We start from the raw sequence: 15,109 nt of genomic DNA on the forward strand, positions 1-15,109 counted from the left end.
ACTGACATATGATGAAAGAATGGGTCGACTGGGCTTTTATTCACTGGAATTTAGAAGGATGAGAGGGGATCTTATAGAAACATATAAAATTCTTAAAGGATTGGACAGGCTAGATGCAGGAAAAATGTTCCCGATGTTGGGGGAGTCCAAAACCAGGGGTCACAATAAGGGGTAGGCCATTTAGGACTGAGACGAGGAAAAACTTTTTCACCCGGAGAGTTGTGAATCTGTGGAATTCTCTGCCACAGAAAGCAGTGGAGGCCAATTCACTGGATGTATTCAAGAGAGAATAAGATTTAGCTCTTAGGGATAAAGGAATCAAGGGATATGTGAAAAAAGCAGGAATGGGGTACTGATTTTGGATGATACCTTCAAAGATTCTGCATCCACCACACTTTGACAAAGGGAATTCAATAAACTCACAACCCTTGGGGAAAAAAAGAGACTGCAATTGCTGTCTTAAACGTGGTAACCAATTCTAGATTCTCCACATCCATCCGGTCAAGATCCCCAAGGATGTTATATGTTTCTATCAAATTCAGTTAACAGGGTCTTCTTCTTCTTCTTGCGTTTGAGGCAGCAGAAATTATGTAATGCCCTCCAGGTGCTGTAGCCAGTGCAATGTGTTGTTGTCGAGGGGCGTGAGGTCTACCCCTCCACCAGGGGGACGGAGGACAATGCAGTCGAAAATGCCGTGCTGCGCTGTTTGCTGGTCTGCTCCACACACGCAGGCTGCTGATGGACACAACCCCCAATGATGCATGTTGGCATTGAACCGGCCGACCCCTGTGCGGAGCCGGTTCAGGGCGACCCACTCTTTGCGGGACGTGTCCGAGCCGGGTGGGGCTGTGGTGTTCGGTGCGACAGTGAATTGAGGAGGTCGTGATGTCTGTTCCCAACTGGTTCTCCATGCTCCTAGTATGTTGAAACCGGAGCCACAGAGGGTCGCTGCATGACGGGAGAAAGGGCAACGAGATGACAGGCGTTGAGGTCCCAGTTGCTGTGAATCCTGGGCGAGGTGGTGCAAAGGATGTTTGGCGTCTGATGGGGCCTTGCACACCAGCCTATGAGTGAAGCACTCTCTCCGAAGCTTGGCGGGTGCGATACCTGCGAGCACCGGCAGGAGATCCGTCGGAGTAGGGTGTAGGCAGCCGGTGATGATCCGCATGGTGTCGTTGAGGGTGGCGTCTAGCTTGCTGGTATGAGCGCTGCGGCACCATGCTGGGGCGGCGTACTCAGCGGCGCTGTACACGAGTGCAAGAGCACTGGTTCGAAGAGTTGATGTCCTGGCGCCCCATGACGATCCGGCCAAGCAGCACAGGAGGTTGTTCCGTGCCGAGACTTTAGCACGGAGAGCTTCAAGGTGTTGCAGAGACAGCAGAAGCCGTTAACAGGGTGATACCCTGATAGAGCCACTGGCTCAGGGCGCCAGAGACCTGGGTTCGATTCTGATCTCTGGTGCTGTCCGTGTGGAGTGCGCATGTTTTTCCTGTGACTGTGTGGGTTTCCTCTGGGCACTCTGGTTTTCCCCCACATCCCAAAACAAATATGCGGGTTGGAATTGTCAATTGATCGCTGTAAACTACCCCTGTTGAGTAGATAAGCTATTGTTGTCTATTTCCAGCAGTCTACATTTTCTCATAGAAATTAATTCAGATGGCTCTACTCACTCTTCATAAAGTGCAGGGGATCTGATGCCTGATTAACTCACCAATCCAACAAATGCTTCCTTACTTTACGAGACTGACAGTTATCTATTGTAGTCATTCTAAACTCAGGTCTAGCCTGATGCAACCTTAGAAACTCTAGGGCATGTTGTCTGGAGTTCTGAGACACCGTGAGATAAGTACATGCTGTAGAACTTTCCAATCGTGAACACAATGGTTTTGCTTGCACATACTGTAGAATGCTCAGATATAGCGGAAAATCATAATGCACCAGTGCTTTCCATTTCCCCCCAATCCATCCCATAACATTCCTGGAAAGGGGGTCAGATAGTTAAACATCACAAGACAAGTATATTGCGGTATTGATGAAATGGCAATCTTTTCTATTGACCATTGCTGATGGCAGATGCTGATGGCAAGATGATGCTCAGTGCAAGCCCATGCACAAAGTCCTGCACGAGGAGTGGTAGGAGCACGGCATCTTGCAATCTATCTAACTTCTCGCCCCTTTCAGTCACTCTTGCCCCATATGGTTCAAACCTTAGCTACCTCAGAAGCCACAAATTCAGAGTGGAAGCAAGTCATCCTAGATCCCCAGGATCTCCCTCAGGAGAAGGTTGTGAGCAAATGGTTAGGACAGGTTTGGAGGGTTATGGACCAAGCGCAGGCAAGTGGGACTAGGGTAGCTGGGACATTGTTGGCCGGTGTGGGCGAGTTGGGCCGAAGGGCCTGTTTCCACACTGTACCAACCTATGACTCTAAATGATTCTATGAGAGCTAGCATCCACTGCAGTTCTCCAAGCTCTCTTGCATTCCTCCTTGAATCTTATAGGAAAGAGCTGCAGAAGCTCCAGAGTGGAGACTAGAATTGACCGATGCCTTCTGTAACAGACCAGCAGTAGCCACTGGCAAAGAAACCAAGAGCAATGGTGACAATGGGGTGCACAAACTAAAAAGGAAGCTGTAACACTGGTCTTTGTCAAGCTAGGATCCTTCCAAACACTAAGAACTCATTCCCCCTTCCCCAGACTTTGTCCGAAGAAGGGACTCAACCCGAAATGTTACCTTTTCCTTTTCTCCAGAGATGGTGCCTGCCCCGCTGAGTTACTCCAGCATTTTATGTTGACCAAAAATTAAACGTTCCTTTAAATCTGGCTTCAATGATTCATAGTCCAATACCACTAGAGTTTACTTGGTCAGAATCCAAGTTCTATTGGATTGGATTGGATTGGAAATGGGGCTGGACTGCTGCAATTTTTTCCCATTAAATTCTCTTTGTTTCAAATTACATGGTATTAACCAGAGACCCCTACTGGTGGGTGGCAGGTCACGGTACAATGGGGCAGAGTGGAATCAGAACTCTAACCTTAACTGCCTGCCCTCGTATGTTTATAGGGGGCAAGAGTTCCTGTTTGTAATATGCCCTCCAGCACAGAGTAGGCAAGAGGTAGCTGATGCAACACACAACTCATACAAACACTGTGGGCAGAGTTTAGAAGCAGGCTTTGAAGTGCTTGACAACTATTGACTTTGATTTAGTGATTTGTTTTATTCACGGAAGCTACTCTGCTCTAATTAACAACCTGAACAGGGATTCCAATAATTTCCCTTGCACTTGGTAAATCTGTTACACGTCCTGACATGAAAAATCCATTGCACTCTGTCTGGCCTCGCTTGATCTAAATTTAAGGTCACTGCCAGGGTCTGCTGCCAGGGTCCTAATTCACTCTAAATCTTGTTCAACCATTCTTTCTCCGTGTATTGATCCAGTTAAACAATACGTCCATTTTAAAACTGTCCCCTCTTTGTTTCCAAATATCTGCATCCTTGCACCACCATTAATTATATAGTTTCCTCCCAGATATCTGTGCTTCTCGACTATTGGCTTCTTGACCATTTATAAATCTAGCTGCTACACCACTTGCAAACGTTCTAGAGAATAAGAGTCGCTGACAGCTATCAGTTCTTGGCTACAGGTATCTCTAAAGTAAGTGTTCCAGTTCTTGCTTTGATACGTCTCTCCACAAGGTAGAAATTTGTCCTCAGTCACATGCACTAAATAGCGACATCCCAGTGGACAAGATATTGTACTTTACTGTGAACTACCTTTATAGAATTCAAATGAACTGAGTCTCAAAAAATGCATGGGCATGTTTCGTCCACCAATAAATTTCCATCATATCTGTAAGGGTCTGAAAAGTTGTCTTGCTTGGACTTGTAAATATAAATGGTTTAAAGATACAAACATTCTGCTGGAGCAACTCAGTGAGCCTTCGTCAGTCTGAAAAAGGGTCTCGACCCGAGACGTCACCCATTCCTTCTCTCCTGAGATGCTGCCTGACCCGCTGAGTTACTCCAGCATTTTGTGATACCAGTGAGCCAAAGTGATTGCTCTTTTGCAATGCTGCCTGTCCCGCTGAGTTACTCCAGCATTTTGTGTCTATCTTTGAGCCAAAGAGATTGTTTGTTGCTCCAGATTCCAACATCTCTTGCTTTTCCGTGTATCGGGAGTCATGTTGTCACTCCTGGAATAACGTTTTGTTCTCTTTTCTTCCTACACTAGGAGGGAATTATAACACACACACACACACACACAAATGTATCGCTAATAACTACAAAAATTGTTGCCAAGAAAACAGCGTGTTTAGATTTTAAGATCTATTTCAAATTATGAAGGTCACGATATTTTGGTCATCATTCAGGGCATTATTACGTAGATTTGCACAGGTAAACACTTGAAGTCTCAGACATCTAACAGCAAGATCTGCAATAATTTGAAGTCCTATGTTCAGCAGAGGTAGAAAGTCAGTGGATTCAGTAACTTATAAAATTGCAAGCCCAGCCAACATATCACCAACAACATAAACCATTTTGCCTTTATCATTTTCCAGATTCATGAGAAATACCTAACATGTTTTAATTTTTATAGCATTAGAAATTAGTAACATAATTCATACTGTAGATTACTCCATGTTAAAGTTCAATGATTCAATGAAGTTCAACTTAGATGTCAATATAGAAAACAAAGCTTAAACTCCAATGATAGCAGTCAGGTTACTCACCTTTCTGACGTTCCTTGACTATTAGTGGAGGATTCAATATTCACTTCCGCTATTAATAAAACTTGTGTAATCAGCTCCTTCATGTTCTCAAAGGCCTGTGCGGAGGCAGCTGTACCAAAGTATTTTTCAAAATATTCCAGAAGCTGTCAAAGATTTCATACTTGCTTAGATAACCGGTATTTCCATTTAACAATTTTTCTCAATAGATGTGCTATAAAATGGAATTCCTTCATAAATGTGCCGTGTATAAATTATTGACATTTTCAGGGAAATATAACCCAGTAAAGAAGACCTCAACTATCACAGGTCAGCAAGGCACGGCTTAAAATTCACTCAGTAGAAATGAGGAAACGTCTCGGCTAACTGTGATTTTGTAGATCAGATTTTTATCATCTGTGCTTTATCAATTGTCTAGGCCCCAACCTCGTTATCATACTTTCAATCACCTCTCCTGAGTGCGTCTCTTTTTGTAAACCAGCATCTGAAGTTCCATGTAGTACCTCTCTTAATATTCCTCACATGACTTGGCATTACCGTATATTGTGTTTGTTAACACTCCTGGTAATGGTGTTAAAAGTATATCACACCATTAGCAAGCTGGTATTGCTGAATATCCATGACAGGAGCTGGAAATGCTAGTCATTAGCTTTTGCTAGCATGCATGAAAACCTCAATCTTCACCCAATGTATCACAGTATTGCAACAAACTCCCACCCCCCACCACCTCATCTTCCACCCCTAAAATGTTATAAAAGCAGCAAATATTCTGGTTATTTGTGGCATTTATTTCAAAAGCAGCTGTAGCACACAAGCTGGGGTCCGACCTTGATATTTCTTAAACTGTAATCACGTCATGATGCCCAATGCGGCAACATTTGGACCAGCGACGCTTTGCCATTCTAACTCTGATGTCCCTCGAGGAACATTAAGACCAGGTATCATCAAGTTTCTTGCAATATTACACTTGTGGTTGTCTTGGTCTTCAGTATTAACCATTATGATATTTGTGTAGGAAAATAACTGCAGACGCTGGTACAAATCGAAGGTATCACAAAATGCTGGAGTAACTCAGCGGGTCAGGCAGCATCTCTGGAGAGAAGGAATGGGTGACGTTTTGGGTCGAGACCCTTCTGGCGTTTCGGGTCGAGACCCTTCTGTTAAAGAAGGGTCTCGACCCGAAACGTCACCCATTCCTTCTCTCCAGAGATGCTGCCTGACCCGCTGAGTTACTCCAGCATTTTGTGATACCTATTATGATATTTGTAATGCCGAGTAATTGTATCACATACCACATTTATTTATTTCTCAATTTAAAAAAAAATTGTACTTCCCTGCAGTTTTCAGCTCTGGCCACTGGGTGGCAGTGTAAAGCAGTAGACTATTCTTGGCTCAATCAGTGCCACAGTGAATTGCTGTGGTCACATGCATATTGAAATCCACCAGACCACCACACCTCTCTCCCTGCCTGTGGCATGTGCCTCATCCTGCCTCTTATCACTGTGGTCTGCCTCTGTCCCTTTACTCTTGGTTCAATTCCCGGTGATGGTATTGGAATTGTAATGGTAGAGCTAATTGTTCCTCTTCACTCTTAATTTTGATTCCTGTGTGCCAACTCTCATTACATTCCGTCCACTGACTTTATTTACTTTGAATCACAAATCAAATTTCAACCCACATCTTTTTTCATTGGAATCTGAAGCCTATTCTCAGACCACTCTTCCCCAATAATGCATTTCCTCCTCTCATAGCCCTGTCCATCCCCTCTCCGAAATCTTGAGGTTTTTCCAAATTGCCAACTTTCACTCTTCACATTTTTCACACACTTCTGTTCATTATTAGACGATGAACTTAAGTAATCACTCCACTAACAAATGGCATATATTTTAAAACTTGCTCAGTTGAGTTTGAGGTCAGTTGCAGACAGAAGGGGCAAACACAGCTACATTAGTCTGAAATCTGAAGAAGGGTCTCGACCTGAAACATTGCCCATTCCTTCTCTCCAGAGATGCTGCCTGTCCCCGCTGAGTTACTCCAGCATTTTGTGCCTATATTCAGAGCTACATTAGAAATGGATGAGGGTTACAATTGCTGAGCAACATGTGAGATATCTATAACTTGAAAAGTCAACTTTCTCGAGGGAAATTATCTTGCCCATTTAAAGAGATTGTGTGCACTTTGTGTGAAGAGAGCTTGTGAAGTTCTGACTCGGGCACAGACCAGAACCATGACCAGAAAGCCGATGTTTACAATAGTTGAGACGAGACAGAGGACCATTGGGGGGGGGGGGGTGTAGCCGGGGAAAACAAGCTAACGAAGATGGGGACTGGCATTGGCAATGGTAGGGAAATCAATGGCCGAACAATAGTTGGTGGAGCAGACACAATTAGGAAGAATCGGTGCAGCATGTAATTTGACATGATCGGGGTGGATCTGGGTAGGATTGGCTAAATGTGGAGGTACCATGGGTACAATAGTGAGCAGGGATGGGGGGCAACAGTGGTTTGAACTTAAAGAAATTTACATGACAGTGGTCCTGGTAAACTCAGCACCCCCACCCCCCCCCCCTCCCCTCATTTTCTACCGCCAGGACAGATCTCAACAGTCCAGTGGGTTATATTATTTACATAAATAACTTCAAAGTGTGTGTTGCATTTAATCCCTTTGCAATGCCTGCAGTCTCTGTGTAGGTTATGAAAACATCTGCAGAAAGAGCTAGCTGCGTGCAATAATCAGGTGTATAGCTCAAATTAACAGGTGCTGCATTCAAAACCATTGAGCTGACACTTGAGTTTGTCCAGAGAACTCCACGTAGATGTCCATCTTAAAGTTCTATCCTCTGCTCTGTCCAGACCCTGCTTGCAGTTGCTGCCATTGCCCCTAGGGGGCCTCGCCTTCACATCTGGCTGACCTACCCTCGATCCTGCCCCAACCATGTCCAATTACACCCTACCCCATCTCTACCGAATCTCATAAAAAGTTCCCCTGCCACCCACTCCCTCCCCCCCCCTCCCCCCGAGGAAGAATTTCTAGCCCAAACTTGATCAATGTCAAGTGCAGACTTACTTATTCTTCGAAACGAGGAACTGCAGATGCTGGTTTACAACAAAAAAAAGACACAAAGTGCTGGAGTAACTCCATGGGTCAGGCAGCATCTGGAGAACAATGATATGTGACCTATCAGTTCAAGACCCTTCTTTAGACCTATTGTGGTGGGGGGGAGGGGCAAGAAAGCTGGAAGAGGAGGGACAGAACAATGCCTAGTAAGTGATAGGTGGATACAGATTCTTTAGATAGGCAGATGGTTGGAGGCAAAGGCCAGAGATGAAAAGACAGAAATGTGAGACAGAAGGGTAAAGAGGTACCTATCACTTGCCATGCTTTGCCCTGCCCCTCCTCTCTTCCAGCTTTGTAACTCCCCTCCCCCCTCCATCATAATCAGTCTGAAGACGTTTCCTGACCTGAAATGTTACCTATCCATGGTCTCCAGAGATGCTCCCTGACCTGCTGAGTTACCCTCACACTTTGTCTTTATTTATTCTGTTGTTACCATGATTAATTGAACTAACAGCCACACTAGTCAATTATGTATGGGAGAATATATTCATTAATAATTATTCTATCATAGCGAAATTGATTAAGTCACAAGCATCCAAATTTAAAGTTGCAGTGTGTAAAATGGAAACAAGTGCTCTGACATCGTAATAGACTGTCCACAATTTGTTCTTCCATGTAAAATCAGTTTGTTTGCTTAGTTTTCTACCCAGCAGGAGGTGTGATTTATAATGTTTGACATAATAATACAAACAAATTTGAGGTTACTGTAACGCATATTGGCCTAAGCACCATTGACGCACTATTGACTGGCTTTCATCATGGGCAGTGCGTCTTTACAGTGGATTTTAATCTGAGCAAGTGTGAGGTGTTGCAATTTGGGAGGTCGAATGTGTGTGGAAAGTATATAGTTAATGACAAGACCCCCCCCCTAACAGCATTGATGTACAGAGGGATCTAGGGTCTAGGTCCATAGCTCACTGAAAGTGGTAACACAAATTCGTGATTAGTAGAGGTGTCAGAGGTTATGCAGGAGAATGGGGTTAGGTGGGAGAGATAGAACAGCCATGATTGAATGGCAGAGTAGACTTGATGGGCCAAATGGCCTAATTCTACTCCTATTCTTTATGACCTCATGAGATTGGGTGGTTAAGAAGGAATGTGGTATGCATGCATTCATTGGTCTGGGCACGGGGTAAAGAGTTATAACGACACGGTGCAGGTTTATAAAAGTGGGGTTAGGCCACATTTAAAGTATTGTATGAAGCTCTGGCCACTCTATTAAAGGAAGGACGTGGAGGTTTTGGAAAGGGCGCAGAGAGGTTTACCAGAATGCTGCTTTGACTAGAGCATATTAGCTACAAGGAGAGTTTGGACAATGGATTGTTTTCTCTGGTACATCAGAGAATGATATCAGTATATAAAATTATGAGAGATAGAGATGGGGTAGACAGTCAGAACCTTTTTACCATGTTAAAGAGTGGTGGGTAACTGCATTGCCAGTGGTGGTGGTGGCAGATATGATAGTGACTTACAAGAGCCTTTATAGATAGACACATGAATATGCAAGAGATGGAGGGTTATGGATTATGTGCAGGCACAGGAGATTAGTTTAATGTGCTTCATGTATACAACATTGTGGGCTGAAGGTCTGCCCTGTGCTGTGTTGTTCTATGTTCTATGTTAACCATCATAGGTTAGATTATCTGCATTTCAAACCAATCAGTGAATTTGATAAAGAACAAAGTAAAGTTAAAATATTAGATATTGATTGTCTATCAAAACTGCATGTTTTCCTGGTGGGTGAAATGAAATTTAAATAAAACTTAGAGATGAGAAATTAGAGTCGTTTTTAATTCACGCGAATATTGCTCCTTAGATGTCACTTTTAATGAGGAGTTCATAAAGGTTAGGCACAATCCAAAAGCATTGAAAATTTGCAACTCAAAATGCTGAACATTAGAGCATACCATTTTCTGAATTTACCCTGGCTGCAATATTCCCATTGTAACAGTTCCAAGTGAAGTCCAAGTATAAACAGTTATACCTTGGTAACGAAGAACTTCTTATTGGGTACACCTTGGACAAGTCCAGTTGAATGAATGAATGCCCGGAGTGGAGACAACGAGGTCACCAAAACGTACACCTTGAGAATTGCAGAAAGACCTTCTATCGGAACATTTTGTTTCCTTCCCCAGAGTGCATTGTCTGAAAGTGCGTAATATCTAGAAGAGATCACAACATATTGAAATGATGTAAAAAGTGGTACATTTTAAAAAGCAGTAAGAACGCAGCGGTAAGAATTTGTAGAAAGTCAGAACGAGAAATGCATACTTACAGTACATATAGGTTTGTTAAAAATAACAGTTTTCAGAGAAGTCACAGAAAAAAATCTTGGAGATTACCTGTGAGCTATTTTGCAATAAATATTACTTTGGTGACTTTCATACTGAATGAATGATGGATGAATGAATGAATGAATGAATGATGGATGAATGAATGAATGAATGAATGAATGAATGAATGAATGAATGAATGAATGAATGATACTTTATTGTTACGTGTGACAAGTCACAGTGATATTCTTTGTTTGCATACTCAAGGTATGCAAAGAGTTGCCACATAAAGGGCGCCGACAAAATTACAAAGTATCCCACTCCGAATCCTCCGTAGTTCTGTCCCCCCACCCCCTGAGGGAAGGATTTGTTGTACTACGGGTCAGATCACTTTGCCTTTATCAGTCAGCATTAAATATGGCCTATAAGATTAAAAATCAAACTTCTTCTGGTAAGCTGCAATCTTTTGCACTAGAGTGAATATTTTGCATTTTCACACATATTAGTTAATGGCCGGAATTTTAAAAGAATCTAAAGAAATATCAAAAAGGCATTTTGTAGCACATTGGTAAAAGGAATCTGCCTGGATTTATGGTGGACTAGAGTTGCTGGGCCTGGAGCTAATACCAAACAATAAACAACTGGTCGGTGAATATTTTTAAATGGAGCTTTCCATGGTAGCCAGACATTAGAGAATGGGGGAGCAAAAGGAAAACTTTTGAATAAATAAATAAATAGAGCATTTGATTAATATGCAGACGATGTCTTGAGTGGTGGGATAGATGGTTTAATCTTTACATAGTTCATTATTATCCACAAGATGTACTTCCGTATTTTATTGTGAGTTAACCATAAAAATCACCACCTTTCCATCCAATTTCTGTGATTAAATTACTAAACTGAGCCAGGTTCTGTTGATGATCCATCAAGCTTGAGAAACAATGCGCAAATGAAGCCGGCTTTAATGTGAACCATGTGTCGAAAGGTCTAGTCCAATTTCCCAGTGGGCTGCACTTCTATCAGAAACGAGAGCAAACTCACAGCAGATAACATTTGCTTCTTGTGTACAACTTCTGCTTAAAATCAGGTGTCAATTTCTAAGCGGGAGACACAAGGAGCCACAGGTGTTGAAAACTTGAGGAAACCACGACGTGCATGAGGAATGCTTCATTAGTCTTACACTCAATGCCCAAACCAATGAAGGCGAGCACACTATAAGCCTTCTTTACCTCTCTATCTACTCGCGTTACCACTTTCAGAGAGATTTATGGGTATGGACCACACGATCCCACTGCACATCATCGCTGTTAAGAGTCATGCCATTAATTGTATATTTTCTCCTCTCAAAATGCAACACCTCCAACTTGCCCTGATTAAACTCCATCTGCCATTTCCCCACCCATTATGTAACTGGCCTATATCTTGCTGTATACTTTGTCAGCCTTTGACAGCCTTCCTCACAGTCCGCGACCCTGGCAATCTTGGTGTAATTTGCAAACTTACTAACCACCCCATCTACATTTATGTTCAAGTCATTTATCTATCATTTATCAAGTCATTTATAGTCATTTATCTATCACAATCAACAAAGTTCTCAGCACAGACCCCTGTGGAACTCCACTGGTCAAAGACCTCCAGCCTAAATATTGTCCTTCAACCAAAACCCTATTTCTTCTATCGGTAAGCTGGTTCTGAATCCATTCAACCAAGTCATCGTTAATCCCATGCATCCTAATCTTCTGGATCTACCATGGGGGATTTTATCAATTGCCTTACTAAAATCCATCATCTACCACCCTACCCTCATTGATCACCTTTCTCACCTCCTCAAAAAGCTCTATCATGTTAGTAAGTTCTTATTTCACTTTGTTGCTGCTGGCAAGATGACGGAAGCCAGAGCTTCCTGTCACCACTTTCAATGGGTTGGTTGAGAAAAATAATTAAGGGATTAGGAGCCAATTAAAAAATGATAGCACTTACAAAATGCTACGTTTGTCAAAAAAAATCTTAATTTCCTTCATATTTCTTACTGTTTCATGCCAATGTCATTCTTCAGCTTCTGATGCTTAAGTGGAGTATTTTCACCGTGAGGAATGGAGTTTCCATGCATTATTTTGTCGCTGGCAGTTTCCAATTCCAAATAGTGGTCAAAGCACAAAGGAGAAATGACCATGGGCTGCAACACTGGAAGACAGTGAAGAAAAGAATATTATGGAGTTTCTTTGGAACCATTTCATGTGGCATTTCCACAATTCTACAGCTATCTTTACCCAACAACAATATTGAGACCAATAATTTAATCCCAGTTAGATTTACTGATTTTTTTCATACGCCACAACATTGCATTCAGCTGTACCACTATTTTTTTAGCAAAAATACTGTCACAAATTTACAATAGAAACAAAGAATAAATTTGGGAAACGAATCCCTTCCCACCCAAACCATCCCCTCCCCAGGTACCTTCCCCTGCAACCGCAGAAGATGCAACACCTGTCGCTGTATCTCCTCCCTTGACTCTGTCCAGGGACCCCGGCAGCCCTTTCAGGTTAGGCAGAGGGTCAGTTGCACCTCCTCCAACCTCATCTACTGTATCCGTTGTTCAAGATGTGGACTCTTATACATCGGCGAGACCAAACGCAGACTGGGCGATCGTTTCACTGAACACCATCGCTCAGCCCACGTGAACCAACCAGATCTCCCGGTTGCTGGACACATTAATTCCCCTTCCCATTCCCACACAGACCCGCTGAGTTACTCCAGCATTTTGTATCTATCTTGGGGAGCGAATGATATTTGAGTGAACTTGAATTATACCTCTTCAAAAAACTAGCAAATATGAAACTTTGAAGGGATTGGCTTGCTGATTGGGAACAATGATTTCCATTTCAATACATTAAACAATAATCAAAGATCAGACCGTATAGATAGAGTCATAGAGTCATTGAGTGATACAGTGTGGAAACAGGCCCTTCAGCCCAACTTGCTCACACCGGCCAACAATGTCCCAGCTACACTAGTCCCACTTGCCTGCGCTTGGTCCATATCCCTACAAACCTGTCCTGTCCATGTACCTGTCTAACTGTTTCTTAACAGTTCAACAGTTCAACAGTTCAACAGAGCTTTATTTGTCATTCGGTACCAAGGTACCGAACGAAACTACATAGCAGTCACACACAAAAAAGAACCCAAGACACATGACCCCAACACAAACGTCCATCACAGTGACTCCAAACACCCCCTCACTGTGATGGAGGCAACAAAACTTCCACTCTCTTCCCCACGCCCACGGACAGACAGCTCGTCCCCGACCGACCCGCACAGTCCCCGCGTCCGAGTCGCACCGGGCGCTGAGACGTCTCGCGGCCGAACCAGGCGATGGAAGGCCCCGCGACCGAGCCGTGCGCAGCTAAGTCCTGCGGCCGAGCCGCACCGGGCGATGGAAGGCCCCGCGGCCGAGCCGCACCGGGCGATGGAAGGCCCCACGGCCAAGCCGCACCGGGCGATGTTAAGTCCAGCGGCCGAGCCGCACCAGCGATGAAAAGTCCCGCGGCCGAGCCACGCCGGGCGATGTTAGGCCCCGCGGCCCGGGCACTGTTAAGTCCAGCGGCCGAGCCGCACCAGCGATGTTAGGCCCCGCGGCCGAGCCGCACCGGGCGATGGAAGGCCCCGTGGCCATGCCGCACCGGGCACTGTTAAGTCCAGCGGCCGAGCCGCACCGGGCGATGTTAAGTCCAGCGGCCGAGCCGCACCGGGCGATGGAAGGCCCCGCGGCCGAGCCGCACCCCGCGCCGTGAGGAAGAGACTTAAAAGAGAAAGGTTTCACCCACCCCCCCACCCACACCACCACCCCCCCACCCACACCACCACCCCCCACACATACACAACCAAAAAAAAAAAAAAACCATCCCAACACCGACACACAACAAAAAAAAAAGGAAAAAAGATGAACAGACTGCTAGCGAGCCGCAGCCGTTAGGCGCCGCCACTTCCGCTTAAATGTTGCGATAGTCCCTGCCTCAACTACCTCTTCTGGCAACTTGTTCCATACACCCACCACCCTTTGTGTGAAAAAGTTAACCCTCAGATTCCTATTAAATCTTTTCCCTTTCACCTTCCCAAAATGGCGGTGTTGCCCTGGCAGCTGCGGCTTACGTGCGTTCCGTTTGTCTTTGTGTTTTTGTTGTTTTTTTTTGTCTTAATTGTAGATGTGATGTCGTGTTTTTGTGTTTTGTACTATGTGTGTGTGTGTGGGTGGGAGGGGGGATCTGTAAAATTGTAAATTTGTCCCTTCCGAACGGAGACCCGACCTTTGTTTTCTGGGTCGTGTCTCCGTTCCTGCTGCGGCCTACCATCGGCCAAACTCTTGGAGCTGGCGGCCTCCAGAGCTCTGGTTCACAGAGCCCGCGGACCGGACTCACCATCAGCGGAGCCGGCCGTCCTTGGAGGCTGCGGGAGCGGCTGCAACTCGCCTTAGGCTTGGGCCGCGTGGATGCCAACATTTCACCGTCCGGCGCGGCCTGAAATAGGCCACGGGATTTTTTTCTGCTCGGCGGGGGCTTCAATGTCGGGAGCCATGACCGCCCCGACGTGCAGCAGCAGCGGCAGCGTGTTCGCCCGCCCCGGATCGCGGGGCTTGGGTCGGCCCGCTGCGGACCTTTCACCGTCCGGCGCGGCCTGGAACGTGTCAACTTCAACAGCTTGACCACGGGAGAAGACAGCAGGGGAAGAAAAAAGATATTCTGGCCTTCCATCGCAGTGAGGAGGTGACTGGAGGAGACTCACTGTGATGGATGTTTCATTTTTTTGTGTTGGTTGGGGTTGTGTAATTTGCTTATTTTATTGCTTTTATTGTTGGATTGTGGGTGACTAAATTTTGTCCAAAAAACTTGTTTTTTGGATGACAAATAAAGATATCCTGAATCCTTAAACCTATATCCCCTGGTCCTCGATTCACCTACTCGTCAGGAGACTCTGTGCATCTACCCGATCTATT

The 15,109-nt window shown here is 44.7% G+C and overlaps 1 protein-coding gene across 4 annotated transcripts in view; it reads right to left on the reverse strand.

The window, feature by feature from the left end:
• cped1 (cadherin-like and PC-esterase domain containing 1) overlaps window positions 1–15,109 on the reverse strand; it is a 219,716-nt gene that overhangs the window by 141,212 nt on the left and 63,395 nt on the right. For all 4 annotated transcript variants that reach the window (XM_078417409.1, XM_078417410.1, XM_078417408.1 and 1 more), the window contains exons 5-7: window positions 12,147–12,300; window positions 9,828–10,005; window positions 4,730–4,872 (exon numbers count right to left, since the gene is read on the reverse strand). In XM_078417409.1, the coding sequence (XP_078273535.1) occupies window positions 4,730–4,872; window positions 9,828–10,005; window positions 12,147–12,300 (475 nt within the window). The remainder of the gene's footprint in view (window positions 1–4,729; window positions 4,873–9,827; window positions 10,006–12,146; window positions 12,301–15,109) is intronic.

Source organism: Rhinoraja longicauda, chromosome 20 (genome assembly GCF_053455715.1).
Source record: "Rhinoraja longicauda isolate Sanriku21f chromosome 20, sRhiLon1.1, whole genome shotgun sequence".
Lineage (NCBI taxonomy): Eukaryota > Metazoa > Chordata > Chondrichthyes > Rajiformes > Arhynchobatidae > Rhinoraja > Rhinoraja longicauda.